Raw genomic sequence first — 15,772 nt, forward strand, 5'->3', positions numbered from 1 at the left:
CTAAAGGAGAGACAAGACCAGCCTCCCTTAACCTGGCATCGTGCTCAGGTGTTTTGTTGGCAACTCCCATAATTTCTGGTTGGGAACTGTAGGCTCAACAGAGCTGGAAGATGCAAAATTGAGGAAGACTGGGCCAGAAGTCTTGAACTAATGTCATAATTCTTGGGCTTTCACTAGTAAATGGGCCTGGTCCAGTTTGCCGTCCCCGCTCCATTGTATACATCCAATATCAAGTGTTCTGCAAGAAAATCATCTCAAGTTAACATCCCATTGTCTTCCGAACTAGCCCTACCTGGTTGCAAATATTCGGCTTAGCTCATCCAAGACATTGTTGAGCTTCACCTGAAGTTCCTTGAGGATATCACTGGCTTCTGTGTCCAACTGAGAGGAGAGAAAAAAACAATGATTATGAGCAATAAACAAAATCACCCTGCTTAAATAATAGAAGCCAGCTTCCAGAATTTATCTCAAATGGGGTATGCATGTCTGTATGTATATGTATTTGCTTATTTATTTACTTACAGGGGCTTAAATGCTTCGCCCCAGTCTAAAGAGACTCCAATGTAAGTCTGTTATATGTATTTAGCTAGCAAAGGCAGTTTTTCACTGGTATGATATCACAGAATGTTTGGCTGTTCAGTGTATTAATGATATTGTCAACTTGGCTCAGATTAAAATCTTTCCAAGAAGTTTGCAGAGGGCTGAGATCTGGTGTTAAAGAGATAGAAAAAATCCTCTATCTTTCTAGAATGCTATTTCTGCCCACTTGCAAGCTTCTGTTTACTTTATTAGATAGTTGATTATTCCTCAGATTAAAATTTTCTACACTATCCTGGAAATCCATTTAGCAATATTAATGTTTTAGATAAATACAGTAAATGTAACAAAAGCACTGAAAGTGAGGAATAAACAGAGGGGAATGAAAACAAAACGCTGATCAATAGAAAAATAAAGCAGATCATTGGGCTGAGGAGAACTAGCCAAGAGTTCTCTCACATGATCTCTAGAAAGTAAACCATTCAAAATTTGCATTTTAGACACTTGAAATACCTTTTGTCAATTAAAAAGAAAAAAATTCCCATGAATTTCCCACCTTCTACTAGTTTGAGAATTGTATTCAATATTCAAGATGAGAAGGCAAAAAAAGGGGGGGGGGAATCAAAAAATCCAGAATTGATTCAGTTTCTTTTGAATTTGTAACTTCAGGTACGTCAAGCTGGGCACAGCTTCTCCATCACTACCCACCTTAATCAAACGAAAGAAAAGCCTTTCCCTTATTGATGAGAAATCAAATCTACCCTTCAGGTCTAATGGGTGAATGGAGAAGAGACCTTGCAGATCAACAGAGATGATGCCTGCAACAGATGACTAAGACCCATCATGTCTTTCTGTGCCTGTCTGGTCCACCTCCAGCCCAGGTGTCCAAGATAATTAAAAAATGCAAACCTCTTTCCCCCCCATAGCTTCAAACATCTTCTCCAGCTGGACACGCAACTGCTGTATGTTGTTCATCAGGATACAAGGCTGGAACAGAAGAATCACATGTATACAAACACATTTAAAGGCAGGTCTATCTCTGATCAACAAACATATGAACATTGTGGTTGAGATGGACATCAATTGTGGTATGAAATGGAGCAACTCTTGCCCTGGAGGAGCAGAACCAGATTCAAGTTAGATTTCTGGAGGAATTTCCTGATGGTAAGAATTATCAAGCAATGGAATAATCTATCCTGTGAACACTATATGTTCCCTTTGCTGAAGGTCTTCAAACTGAGGCTGACATTTGACAAACTGACATCTGATTTGAGCAGATCCTGCATCAAAGAGAGCTTAGGGTAAATTACATCCAAGGTTCTCCCAGCTCTGTGATTCTAGGGTCTTTCAGTTTCAGGGGCAATCTTGATTAAGTCCCCTCACTTCTGTTAAACCAATATTGTTGGTCAACTCCCCTCAATTCTATTAAACCAATACTAAGGGCAACTGCAATATAGGAAAGGGTAAAACTCTAAAACAATAAAGCAATCTCTCTGAAGCTAGTATTCACTTCCAGCAAAGAAAGCTGGAAAAGCTAACTATCCCCATTAATGTTCACCTCCTATAAAACTCTAACTTCAGTGAAACTTCTAAATAACTTTTAGCCAGCATCTACTTCTGTGCAATTTCTATACATGTTCTATACTCTATTCTAGTTCCTGCATATCTGCCCTCCAGATATTTGCATTGGAGGTTCAAATTCCATAGCAATGAATCTTCATACCTCAGGATCTCCTAACCCCAAAGGGGCAGTATGGTGCAACTAGAGGGTTAAGGATTTAATCGATGCCCCTCTATGTCTGGCTCTATATACTGTCCTTCTATTTTTCTTCTCTGGCATTCATAAACAAAACACATATTCTTGGATTCTCATCCTGTCAGGATAAAATTAGCTGTGCACTAAGCTTTCTTCCATTCTTATACTGCAGTGTTTCTCATCCTTAGCAATTTTAAGACGTGTGGACTTCAACTCCCAGAATTCCCCAGCCAGCATGGGAGTTGAAGTCCACACATTTAATGAAGAGAAGGACAAGGGGGGACATGATAGCACTGTTCCAATATCTCAGGTGCTGTCACAAAGAAGAGGGAGTCAAGTTATTCTCCAAAGCGCCTGAAGGCAGGACAAGAAGCAACGGATGGAAACTAATCAAGGAGAGAAGCAACCTAGAACTAAGGAGAAACTTCCTGACAGTTAGAACAATTAACCAGTGGAACAACCTTCCTCCAGAAGCGGTGAATGCTCCAACACTGGAAGTTTTTAAGAAGAGACTGGACAGCCATTTGTCCGAAATGGTATAGGGTTTCCTGCCTGAGCAGGGGATTGGACTAGATGACCTCCAAGGACCCTTCCAACTTTATTATTATTATAGAATTATTACATCTTAAAGTTACCAAGGCTGAGAAGCCTTGCTATACTATAGTTTCTGTTAGAGTTATAAACCTGCTGCACTAATCATTGCTCAGAGTTGATTCTCACTCTTAGGAACATTCACAGATGGACATGCAGAACCTTTTAACCTCCAACATTTGAAGGCTACCAAGAGATGTCTCCAGTCATGAAGCTAAACCTACAAAGCTCCTTCAACTTTTCTTCACAAGCTTTGGTTTCCAAACTCTCTACTTTTCTATTCACCTCCCTCTAATTGCAGTATGGTTTTGTCAACACCCTTCTTACAGTGCAGCATCCAGAACTGAATGTAGCATTGCACTTCACCAGAGTGCAATGATTTGAATACTACATTTCTGTTGGTGCCATCTGAGATGATACTGTGCTCACTTTCTAATATATACAGGATATGAAAATGGAATCCATTTTAATGCTGGTAATTTATGACATCATTTTATAGCCAAAGAGATGTTTTTGGTGCGGACAGGTGTCCTGCCAATGGTATGGTCCACTTCCTTTAGCAACAGTAAGATGGATGGCATATAAATTTGATAAATAGATAAAAACAAATAAATAAACTCTCCACGCCATCCCCATCCTGGAGCCCATCGGGTTCCTTGGGATCCCTGGTTCTGCAGGAAGATTTCAAAAGAAAAGGCATTTCAGAAACTGAAGGCATAAATGCAATACATCACCACTTTTTCCTTCTCCTTGGAGCAGTAGGAAGCAAAGCCTTTAGAGATGATCTCAGCATACTGCAGCAAGACATTGCTAATGGTCTGAAAAGCAAAGTCAATAAGAAAGAGAAGGAGAATGTGAGCAGACATCGTGATCGAATTGTGGCTTATTGGATTACGGCAGAGCCTTCCCCAATCTGACACCCTCTGCATGGGCTGGATCACAATTTTCAGCATTATTCAGCCAGCAGATCCTGACTTGGTAGATGCGTAGTCCACATGGTCAGTATCCCCTTTTGAACAGTAATTAGAAAGATACTTCCAGGCAGACCATAAAAGCAGGATTGAAGATAAGGACACTCTCAGAGGTATATAAGAGTTCTATATTATCTATTATACTTAATATCTAGAAAATGGTCTATTGCAGACATTGAATGGTATTTCTATAGCATACCCAAGATCCATCTACATCAGCCTTGATCTCCCCCAGATATGATGGGCTGCAGTTCAATTCCCCAGCCACAATCCTAATCTGGATTCCCCTAGCACAGACATATCAAACACAAGGCCCAGGGGCCAGATGCGGCCTGCAAAGTGGTTTCATGTGGCCCGCGAAGCCATCCTGGAAACAGTGAGGGAATGGCCCCCGCTGCCTTGGCTCTGGTCCAGGCCGGCCAGGAGCCAATGTACAGTTTTGTGGTGGCCATCTATGCTGAAATGCATTCATTCTTAGCTCCACAAGGCTGTCTAGAAACAGCAAGGAACCAGCCCCTGCTGTGTCGGCCCCACCCTCTGGGTGCATGCTGGGGAGGTGTCACCCTTTGTGAGGAATGAAGAAATGGACCATGCCTTGGCGCTTGCCCCGGCCCCACCCCCTTCTCCCAGAGACCCCCAGATCTGTCCCACTCCTGCCCAGACCCCCACAGGCACCCTTGACGTGAACGATGTAGAGCTGGCCATGCCCACCCAGTAGGTCACACCCACTCCATCCACGCCCACCCAGTAGGCCGCACCCACCCTGGCCACACCCACCCATCCCCCCAAGGGCAACTGCAATGCTGATGCGGCCCTTAATGAAATTGAATTTGACACCCCTGCCCTAGCAGCTAAGTGGCTGTCTTCATAACTCTCTTGAGTCAAATAGACTGAGATAGTCCTTCTACAGCTGTGGAAACATTCTAGGAAAAGATGGAACAATAGGGTCAGGTCCAAATGTGTTTTGACCTACCTTGCAATTGTTTTTAGTTCAAAAAGATTCCTTGGCTGGTCAACTTCTCTGAGAGTATTCCTTGCTATCATTGGCAAGGCAGAAATTAGAAGGATAAATCAGTAGTGACCATAGGAGGGAACTGCTCCTTACCTTGGCAAACCTGCGCATGTAATGGCCTACAATCTGTGGATCAGGGCACTCCAACTTCTTGATAATCTCAAAGCTTTGGTTGAGTTGGGAGAAGACATCAACCACAGAACAGGAGAAGAGGGCATGTTCTGAAGTTTGTTGGAACTGGAAGAAGACCCAAGAAGATTGAATGAGAAGCTAACTTCTATCAACTGAGTTAGAACATTTATCTTGCTAAACTCATTCTTGCCTATTGAAATGGAATTCTAGTGAATTACCAGATATTTATAAGATAATAATATTTTGCGAAGTTGTTGTGTGGATAAATGTTTGACATACTAGTTGTTATGTCACACTGGTTCTTTCTAAAATATGTCTCCCTCAAAAACTGCCACAAAGAGTTGTGTTCCAACAGAATTCATTTCTGAGGCTGTTTTATTATTATTATTATTATTATTATTATTATTATTATTATTATTATTATTATTATTATTATTATTATTATTATTATTATTATTATTATTATTATTCTGGTGAAACCACATGCAAATCTTCAGACTGGTACATTACCCCATCTTTCTTGTCTCGTTCTAATGCTCCATGCAAGAAATCTCGTGACACTTCCTCGTTCTCATCCAGCCATTGGATAACAAAAGGTTCAAACCATCTAGAGAAACAAATGAAAAAAAAAAGTGTAAGGTTGAAATCAAGAAAATCTATCTTGGCCAACTCAAGAGAATTTGAAAATAGTGATGGGTAAGAATTTAGTTCAATTTTTCATCAAAACTTACCAAGCTTTGCAAATCTCATTAAAAACAGGATGAAAATAATTCAGTTTTTTTCCCTTTAATGAATGAGGGAAAAGTTTTTTAAAAAGTAAGTTCTTTTGAAATTCTCCACTTAACATATTCCTTAACTGGCTTTAGGAGCATAAAATCTCTTTTCTGAAGAAATCTAAAGAAACTGGTATAAATTTTCTAAAAATTAGAAAGGGGTGAACTCTGGAATTTTTCTCCTAAAATATTAGAGTTAGAAGAGGCAGTTGAGATGATGAGGTCTAGCCCCTTGCTTAACGCAGAAATCCAAATGAATACATCCTGAGAGTTAGCTGACCAGCTTCTGCTTGATCACAATTGTTCAGTCTTAAGAAAAGAACATTGTTGTGAAGATCAGTGGATGATGGGAGATAAAAGAGAACCAAATAAATAATTTGAATAATTTGAAGTGGGGCCACTGAATGGCTTGGTCTGGAGAAATGGGTATAACCTGGAAAAGGCAGAACAGGTGAGGCCTGCCCTGAGATGCTCACAGGTATGGTTCCTACCCTTTAACAGCTGCCAAGCAAAAACTGAATTTCATATACCTGATTCTTCATTGTTATACTTTATATTGGTTATACTTTCTAATTCTGCCATTTTTGTGGAAGTAGTGTTTTTGATTCTTTTAGTATATCTTTGAATGATGCTCAGATGGGTTCTGTTCAACACTACAAAAGTTAACTCAATATTCTTTTGCAATGATAATGTACTTTGAAAATTTCTGAGTTTCCCAAACTACATGGAGGTAGATCTTTAAAATTCAGGAAGGTCAGAAATTTTTGAAGCCAGTTTATGGTAAGTAAGGCCAAGGTTTAAGCATTAGGAAACAACAAAGGCACTTACGCTGGGTATTCAGGAACCCGACTCGTGAAGGAAGGAAGATCTGTGACATATTCATTGTACAACCATTTCACCTTAAAGTGCAGGTTCATATAGTCAGCACTCTTGCATAGCCGATGTTTGTCATGCTCTACATAGTAATAGAAGAGAATGAAAGAGAAAGAGATGATTCTTGCAACAGGCTTACAGGGTCTGAGTTAACCAGGCAGAATTATCCAGAGATAAAACAAGATCCAAAAGCAAATTGTGGGAGGAGATAGGAAAAAAGTGGGCGTGGATGGGGAATGCACATAGCAATGGCCCAGGATGGAAATGAAATAAGGGTTTAAACCTGTGAATGAATTGAAAAGTGGATGGTCTCCTCTGAAAATGTTTTTATGTGCATTTAGCCTGGGTGTATTGCTTGGCACAATCCCAGTTTGTCCAGAAAGATCAGAAGCTCAAGGAAATCATTGATGAAGGGAAAAGACACATGAGAAATCAATTTCTCTCTAAGAATGAGCAGTGCATCCTCTTCTTAAGACCCCAGGGAGACTCACCTTCCATTGCATACTTCATGTCCTGAGCAAAAAGGTTCCACATAACCTCTGCGCTGATCTTCCCGACATTCAGCTCTTGAGGGAATCTGTTAAGAATTCAAAGGCAGAACTTCACTCTTCTGTCAACATGAAAGATACACTAAGATACCTGAATCCTGCTAACAATGATTTGTGCATTTTCTTTCCCCTCTTTTGAGCATTCTCGGGATGTACTCACTGGTTGAGGCAAGGTGTGTATGAGTTCTTATCTTCTTCAATGATTGATACTATCAAGGTTATAAGTTTGGACCAAAAGTCTAGATTCTTGATGCTGGGACCCTGTTCCTCTGGTGGCACTTCACCCTTCTTGGTCTAGGATGATTGGATGGGAAGGAAGAACGAGGGAAAAATACACATCAGTTTAGCAAACTCATCTTTATGTCCCCTTGTAGAAACTAGAAGATCAAGGAGAGATGAAAATTGAGTAGGGCATCATTAGATTAGAGGCCTTCCTCAAAGTGATGTTTTTCATCACTTCTCCAGTCCATATATTTCCCAGCAACATGGGAAAAGTCAGTTATGACAGAGTGCCAGTCCACTCACAGGGTCAGTTTGGTATTCACGACTATAGAGTTCATGGCAGTTGTTGAAGATGTATTCATAAGTTGAATTGAGGCAGGCCTTCACACAATCCTTCACCACCTGACTGGCTCGTGGTGGACTCTGGAGCTCTTGGACCTGCATAAAACAGCGATAAGAAGGGTGCCAATTACTAGAAGCCATAAACTAATATAGTGCCTACTTTAAGAAGCATCAAACTAAAAGAGGCATAAAGGATGATTGGAAAATAAGTTTTAAAAAGAGAGATTGAGGAAACTGGTTATGTTTAGCCCAGAGGAAAAAACATGTGAGAGTGATATGAAATATCTGAAAGAGTATCGCCCAGAAACAGATCAAGACCTGTTAACCTTCAACTCAGTGTGTAGGACACACAATACAGAAAAGCAAATTTCACTTAAATGCGAAGAAAAGCTTTTTAGAATTAAGAACAGTTTGGCAAGGAACAGTTTCTCTAGGGAAGTGGTAGGCTCCCTTTCATTGGATTTTTAAAACAGAAAGTGAATAGTCACCCCTTCCAATTCTACAATCCTATTATTTTAATTACCAACAACACCTCTTGACCCAACAGGCTCATTCTTTGTAAAGCTTCTATTTTTCTGAATCACTCTCTGGATTGAGACCAGAGTCACAGAGATCTGAATTTGGTTGGGCTGTTTCTGGAGCTTTGAAACAATGGAACGGGCTATTCTTACACAACTGTAAACCAGATTAAATCACACAACAAGTAGTACCAGAAATTAAAGATGCACAAAATGACATTTCCTTCCATCTTTCCAGGATTGGGAGGGGGGGGGGGAATTGGAGATTTACCTTCATCCGAAAGAAAGTGATGCTGGTCAAGAGGTCCACTGTTGATTTAAGGTCCTGCAGTCTTTCAGGACTGCTGGCAGGGAAATTATTCTGAGAAACAGGAGAAATTGCAGCAATCATTTGATATTTCTTCATTCATCTGTCAACTTACACACTCCCTACCACTGCCTTTAATCTGCTTGTATAAATCTTTCTAGCTCCTTTATGGACTACTTTCTGGCAATGCTATTGTTCTTAACAAGACAGTCCTGCATATATCAACAGAAAATAAGAATGAAAAAACACATTTGGTTTTCATTGTAACGGAAACTACTAGTGTTGGAGGTGTCTGAATTGTTGGAGGTAAAAGATCTCCCCATATATACTTGTGAGCTTCATTCACTATCAAATCAATGAGATATTCCCCACCCTCATATAGGTGACATGTTTAAAATGCTACTGTAAAAAACCTTCATAGCAAATTGAATTGACCCTGAGTAGCAACAGGAGAAAGCATTTGTCAGGATTCTTTCATTTCTTCCTCTTCTTGGATTGTTTTGCACTTGAGTTTAGGTTTTAGGTTTTTTTTATTTCACGTTTAGGTATTTTTTATAAATACCTCAAGGTGGCAAATATACCTAATACCCCTTCCTCCTCCTATTTTCCCCACAACAATAATCCTACTGTATGAGATGAGTTCGGCTGAGAATGTAACTGGCCCAAAGTCACTCAGCTGGCTTTCATACTTAAAGAGGAACTAGAACTCACAGTCCCTGGTTTCTAGCCTAGTGCCTTCACCACTAGACTAAACTTGATCTCTCACCTTGTCACACTGGAAATGGAATTTATCTTTGTTCAAGGTCATTTTCTGTACTTTCTACAAATGGCCTGCATAGCATGGATTATCTTTCAATCCATCTTTCTCTGATAGTCTTTGCCTGCCATACCAGATTGGGCAATCCATCAGTGAAGAGGTATGACTTGGTGGGTTCTAGGAAGTGTGCCTCCTCTGTCAAGGCCCCTGTTTTGTGGAACAGCTTCCCCTCTGAGATATGGACAGCTTTGACTTCTGGAAGGCCATAAAGACCTGGTGATTCCTCCAGGCACTGAGGCCATGAAGTTAGCAGAATAAAGAATAACACAGCTGTGATGCGTATGTGGGTCTGCTTTTTAGATTGTTATTGAAATTTGAGTAAGGCAGTTCAACTAGATTTTTCTTTAATGGAATTGTGAGTTTGGTTTTGATTTATCTTTCTCCACCACCCAGAGTGCCTTTGGAGATAGGCAGATATATAAACACGCTGAATGAATGAATGAATGAATGAATTAATTAATTAATGAACCAACCAGAAAAGTGGGAGCAAGTTTAACGTTCTGACACTGTGCTCCTTGTTATCTACATAAACAAAAGGGGACCAAAAACTTGCTTCTTTTCATACAATGACAGATGAAAATTCAACAAGCCGGCCTTTCGTTATCTCAAAGAATCTGCCTGTTTCCTGTTCTAAGCAAATGCCCCTCCTTACCCGATACATTGAGAGATCGATCCTCAGGGAATTGTGTAGCTGGTCCAGCAGTTTGACAAACCGTTCTTTCTGCAAAAAGAGAGAGCCCCAAAAGAAGGTAAATGAAGTTATAATAGCGAGACTTTGAACCCCCTCCCTCCGTGCCCCACCGTTGGTCTTGACCTTGTTCAGGGTTTGTCAATTTAATATAATCAAGATTAAGAAGTCATTCTTGAACTTTAGGGCAGGGAATTGGTTGAGTGATGCAAAGCTAAAAGACACCTACAAATAATCTTATTTGGCCTATCTTCTTTTGAACATTGGTTGGAAGAATCCTACCACCTCCCACACTTCCCTCCAAATTGCCCTTACCATCTTCTTTTCATGAGGAGCACTCCAGATTGAGACACAATTACAGTTTTGTTGCAGACTTACAGAGAAAGAGTAGGATGTCCACATTTTGGAGTAAATGGCAATCCACTGGAAATCCCAGCTCTCTCTTTATGGAATCCTGGTTTAGCTGCTTATGCCTTGATCCAAGAAATTGGATCTGTGAACTTGGCAAAACCTATGCATCGGATCTGCTTTTATCAGAGAACAAACCCACTTAACTATCTGACCTTGAAGATGCTGTTATAAATGCCCACTGCTACAGTAATAAGCTCCAGAACTTTGTTCTGGTTTTTGCAGAGAGAAAAAGGAAAATCAGATTTGATTCTTTAATCCAGGGATGGGTAAACTGTAGCCTCAAATTTCTTTTTTGCTGATATCTGGGACCCTAAGAAAGATTGCCCACTCTGGTCCTAATTTCCTATACCTAACTAGGATTGGTTCAACCTATTGGGGTGTATTAAGCAAGATTTCCTGATCAAGATGCTTCTGCCATCATTACTACCGCAGTTCCCAAAGATTCTTGAGCAAAGCAGAGGAGACAAGGGACTTAGCATTGGTGCGACATTGCATGCAAAGAGCAAAACAGTCCTTTAGAAAATAACCACCCCTTAGGGCACCCCAGTCTTTCCCAATCCAATTACATAGGCTAACTCCCATCCTTTTAACTGCATTTCCCTGCCCCTCTTCTACAATTCCATCTCTGGCTTTCCAAGGCCTAGTCCTGGCTGATGTTCTGTTTCTTAATAGCACTGGGCATACACAACTACACATGATATGAAACGTTTGCCAAATTGCCAGGCTGATATCAAAAAAACTCCCTCCTGGCTACCAGGCTACAGTCACATTTGCTGTTCTTTTTAACATGGCACAGTGATATTAAGAAACCAGACCTATGCCCGCCAGCAAGACTCATGTGGAGAAAAAAGTGTATGTTAGAATTGTGTTGTAAGTGTAGATGCTGACAGTTTTTGTATCAGGGATCTTTGTCAGTGGAATTTCAGCCATGTACTCTCATTTTTTTTACCCAACTTCTGGGATAATTTATCATTCTTTCCATGGCTAAGAATGGCAGATATTTATATGGAAACATCTATTTTCCTTTATTCATGCCTCCATCCTCAATTTTGCCATTGCCTCTGTTGTGTCTTTTAGGTTTGATTTTTCTCAGGATTGAAAGCTATTCTCTTATTCTTGACCCTATGTCAAGATAGCATTGCTTCACTTCTATGGGAGAAAAGAAACTTCAACAACACAGGAGAGAACATTTGACACTACGGTGATAGTGGAGGGACGTGTGGTAATCCAGAATCTAGGAAAAAATAAATCTGGTATCCCTCCTGATGTTACAATTGCATAGAAGTGAACAGGCATGGTTGACAATTTAACCCTGGCTTATACAACTGCACTATCTGAAGTCACATAAGGGATGAACTGGAAGTGTATTTCATGTTTATGGGGGTTTTAAATTCTCAGTGACAAGCAAAAAGGCAGAATATAAACTGTGAAAACAAATAATACGTCTTCTCTGTATTGATGAAACAAGGGCAGATTGAGTGATCAGAGGTTTTGTAGGAAAAGCTTCTCCCTAGAGTTATATCAATTTACCATCATAAATATGTTCTACAAGCTGTTCTATGTTAAATGCAGGAAAATGTGCTTCCTTTGATTTATAATGCTCTTCAGCTACAATTTGATTTTAGTCTTGATTTGAATAATGGTTTGTTATATCTTTAGCTCCTTCAGGTGGGGTTTTCATTTCATCTATGTTACACTTGTGTTTGTGTTAATTGATAAAATGTTATAGGGAAAGCAATTTTGATGCAACTGCATTCCCCTGCAGAAGTGTTATTTTTAGGTATGTTTCTCTGCTACAGATTTATTTTCTTACTATTCAATAAAACACATTGATAAGCTACTGGGGAACGGAAAACCTAAATGCAAGAATTCAGGTAGTCCTCACTTAACAATCAAGATAGAATTATGAAAAGTCTTTGTGGTCATTAAATGGATCACCACGTGATCTAACGTGATTTTATGATCATTTTTACCACCACTATAAAGTGAGCTGCTGCAGTCATTATGTGGTTGTTACATGAATCCATTCTCCCAAATGGGGATTTTTTTTTTATCAGAAACTGGCAAAAGCATTGCAAATCATTTTCATTTGAGTGTTGAATGCTGCAACTGGTCGTAAGTACAAGCAGGCTGCAAAGCACTCAAAATGCAATCACATAACTGTGGGAGTGTGGGACGGCACTTGTAACTTTAAGGATGAGTCATAAGTAACTTTGGGGGAGTTGGTTACAAAGAACAGAACAGAATAGAATGGAATATTCTTTACTGACCAAGTGTGATAGGACACACAAGGAATTTGTCTCTGGTGCTTAAGCTCTCAGTGTACATAGAAACAACAAATAATTTAATCATAAGATACTAATTGGAGAAGGTAGTAGGGAAAATGAGAAGGATAATAATAATACAGACCCACTACATAGATAAATATCCTTAGACATAAGACAGTGCTGTGGGAATTAGGTATTCAGCAGAGTGATGGCACAAAGGAAAAAAACTATCTTTCTGTCTAGTTGTTTTGGCATGCAATGCCCTGTAGCTGCATCCCAAGGGGAGGAGTTGAAACAATTTATGTACAGGATGAGAGGGATCTGTAGATATTTTCTGAGCCCTCTTTCTGAGCTATGCAGTATACAGATCCTCAAGGGAAAGAAGGCTGGTTGCAATTGTTTTTTTTTCCTGCAGGCCTAACTATCCGTTGAAGTCTGCACCTGTCCTGTTTGATTGCTGTGCCAAACCAGACAGCTACAGAAGTACAATGTTGAATGATCGTTAAGCGAGCAGTTGTTAAATGAGGACTACCTGTACAGTGGCTGCATGATAAATCATTTTATGTAATGTTTGATTTGACACATAAGTATACTGTGGAGAATCAGCACAGTATAAGAGAAAAATAATCTTGATTCAACGGCGGGGCTTTCTGGCACAGTTTAAAATGATTTTTGTGTGTGTGGAACAATTGCATCTGGATTTATTTTATGTGTTATTTTACTTATGAAAAATGATGAGGCTTAAATGTATCACCTCAGATATACATATAAGTGCCCTGCAGTGACAAAAACTTAAAGAAACTGAAACCTGAAGTAAATTATCCATGAAATTAGGACTGTAAAAAACAAAAACAAAACAAAAAGTTAGAGTAATAGACTCTTCAGGTATCAATTTCATTCAACAACTAAAACCAAAACATTTAAATGTACCAAAATAATAGCAATAATAATCAATAATTTTGCACCAGCTAAAGAACTGGCAGCTGTGATTTCGTGCTGTAGTGTATATAATAATATTTTCTTATTGCCTTTTTAAAGCAAAGATGTGGGAAGAAATTCAAATAGAGAGCATTTCAAAAGCATCTCAGATTTTAACTTCTTTCATTGGTTCAGAAACTGGCTCGGCTCAGCTTCTTAAATGAATCTGTTCCTTACTAGGCCTAGTGCTGGAAAATATGGACTAGCCAATGTCAATGGAAGCAGGGATCTCTGCAGAGGGGTCAAAAAAAGTCAATATGGCAGCCCTGCCTTTGCAGCTGAAACCCAGCCCCTTTTTTACATGCATCACAACCGCCATCATCACTTTTTTGGAATTCCCTGCAGCGGACACCCTGACACACTAATCCAGTGATGGCGAACCTTTTAGAGACCGAGTGCCCAAACTGCAACCCAAAACCCACTTCTTTATCGCAAAGTGCCAGGGCTGTATCAGCATTGTGGTGCCCTTAAGGGGGGGTGGGGGGCGTGGCCCATTGGGTGGGCGTGGCTGCAGTGATCATGGCAGAGTGGGTGAGCGTAGCCGGGGCCAGTCCCTCGCCATCACTGAGGGGCCAACGCCGCTTGCTCACTCACTTCCTGCCCTGTCGCTTCCAAACGCCACGTGCTCGCTAACTCTGGTGAATTCTGCTGGGGCAACGGTGCAAGTGCCACAGAGAGGGCTCTGAGAGCCGCCTCTGGCACGCGTGCCATAGGTTCGCCACCCCTGCACTAATCAATCATTTCATTTCAATGCCCTTGGGAAACTCCTCCTTGGATGAAATAATTAAGGAATTTTAAGGGAACCAGAATTGTTTTCGGAATATCTGACATGATGTCTTTACTCCATCTATAAATTATTATTTTTTTAGTGTTGTAAATAATGTCTTTTGTGCATAGTGATGGTCTTGTGTGTGTCTGCTACAATCTCCATTGAAAAATATACAGCTACTTTCCTAAAGTCTCCTAACTGGCCCCTTATACTCACTTCACAGTGCTCCCGAACTCCTTCTCCCCCCCCCCCACCCCAACCTGGTCTCTGCCATCATGCATTTCTGGTTCTCCCCTTCCAGGTCGTTGTTCCCATCCCCTCCACCCCCCTCCTTCCCTCCCTCCTTCCTCCCCCACCCCTGTCCTGCCTCTTCCTCTAGCCCTAAGGCACAAGAGACAACAAGAAGCGATCCTTGCAAAAAAAAGAGCACAGATGCGCATCCGGCAAACATAGGCTCCGTAGCACGCCTTAGCACCGGCCACGGCACACAGAGGGTTAAAGCGACACAGTCTGGTTTTTTGGGGGGGAGGGAAACACCCAATTTTTAGGCTCTCTGAGAGGAAAAAAGAAGAAAGAAACAAGATTTGTACACAACCTAACATTTGCTTTATCAAAACAATACGACTTTTTGCAGCGGTGACTCAGACACATAAACGGAAAGAGGCCCACACAGACCTTAACCAGAGGACACAACTGGCTATATAAAGAAGCACATCCAGAGGCTTGTTAAGACACATCTCTGTCACAATGAAAAGAGGTCGGGTTCCCTTTCCTCTCACTCCATCCAAAGTGTACGAACTTTGTTGTTTGGGCTCGATTAGTCCATAATACTGTAGTTTCAAGTTCAGTGATGGAAACTGTTGATTTAGAGCAGGCGTCTCCAAACTTGGCAACTTGAAGGCTTGTGGACTTTAACTTCCAGAATTCCCCAGCTAGCATGGCTGGCTGAGGAGTTCTGGGAATTGAAATCCACAAGTCTTGAAGTTACCAAGTTTGGAGACCCCTCATTCAGGGAGCATGACAAGATCAGATGAAGCCATGAAGTTAGAAGCCACTGGCTTCAAATGGTGTGTGAACAAGCCTCTGTTAGCCGACTTTTTAAAAGTGCACAAGAGAGAAGAAGATACATCTTAGAAACGCTGTTAAGGTAAAAAAACATAATGGCATTTGTCATCTGAAAGAGACCACAGTTCAAGGTCACTTTCCCCAGGGCAAACGTGTAAGGACCTCACTGGATAAATCCACTCCCCCCACACACAC

The 15,772-nt window shown here is 40.7% G+C and overlaps 1 protein-coding gene across 1 annotated transcript in view; it reads right to left on the reverse strand.

The window, feature by feature from the left end:
* The window catches only part of UNC13A (unc-13 homolog A), a 131,692-nt gene that overhangs the window by 28,734 nt on the left and 87,186 nt on the right, over positions 1-15,772 (reverse strand). The window contains 11 exon segments of the mRNA XM_015809933.1: positions 293-381; positions 1,447-1,524; positions 3,619-3,702; positions 4,961-5,104; positions 5,510-5,606; positions 6,601-6,727; positions 7,137-7,222; positions 7,354-7,487; positions 7,719-7,853; positions 8,547-8,636; positions 10,052-10,120. Coding sequence (XP_015665419.1) covers positions 293-381; positions 1,447-1,524; positions 3,619-3,702; positions 4,961-5,104; positions 5,510-5,606; positions 6,601-6,727; positions 7,137-7,222; positions 7,354-7,487; positions 7,719-7,853; positions 8,547-8,636; positions 10,052-10,120 — 1,133 coding nt within the window.

Source organism: Protobothrops mucrosquamatus, unplaced genomic scaffold (assembly GCF_001527695.2).
Source record: "Protobothrops mucrosquamatus isolate PMUCROS unplaced genomic scaffold, P.Mucros_1.0 scaffold6, whole genome shotgun sequence".
Taxonomy (NCBI): domain Eukaryota; kingdom Metazoa; phylum Chordata; class Lepidosauria; order Squamata; family Viperidae; genus Protobothrops; species Protobothrops mucrosquamatus.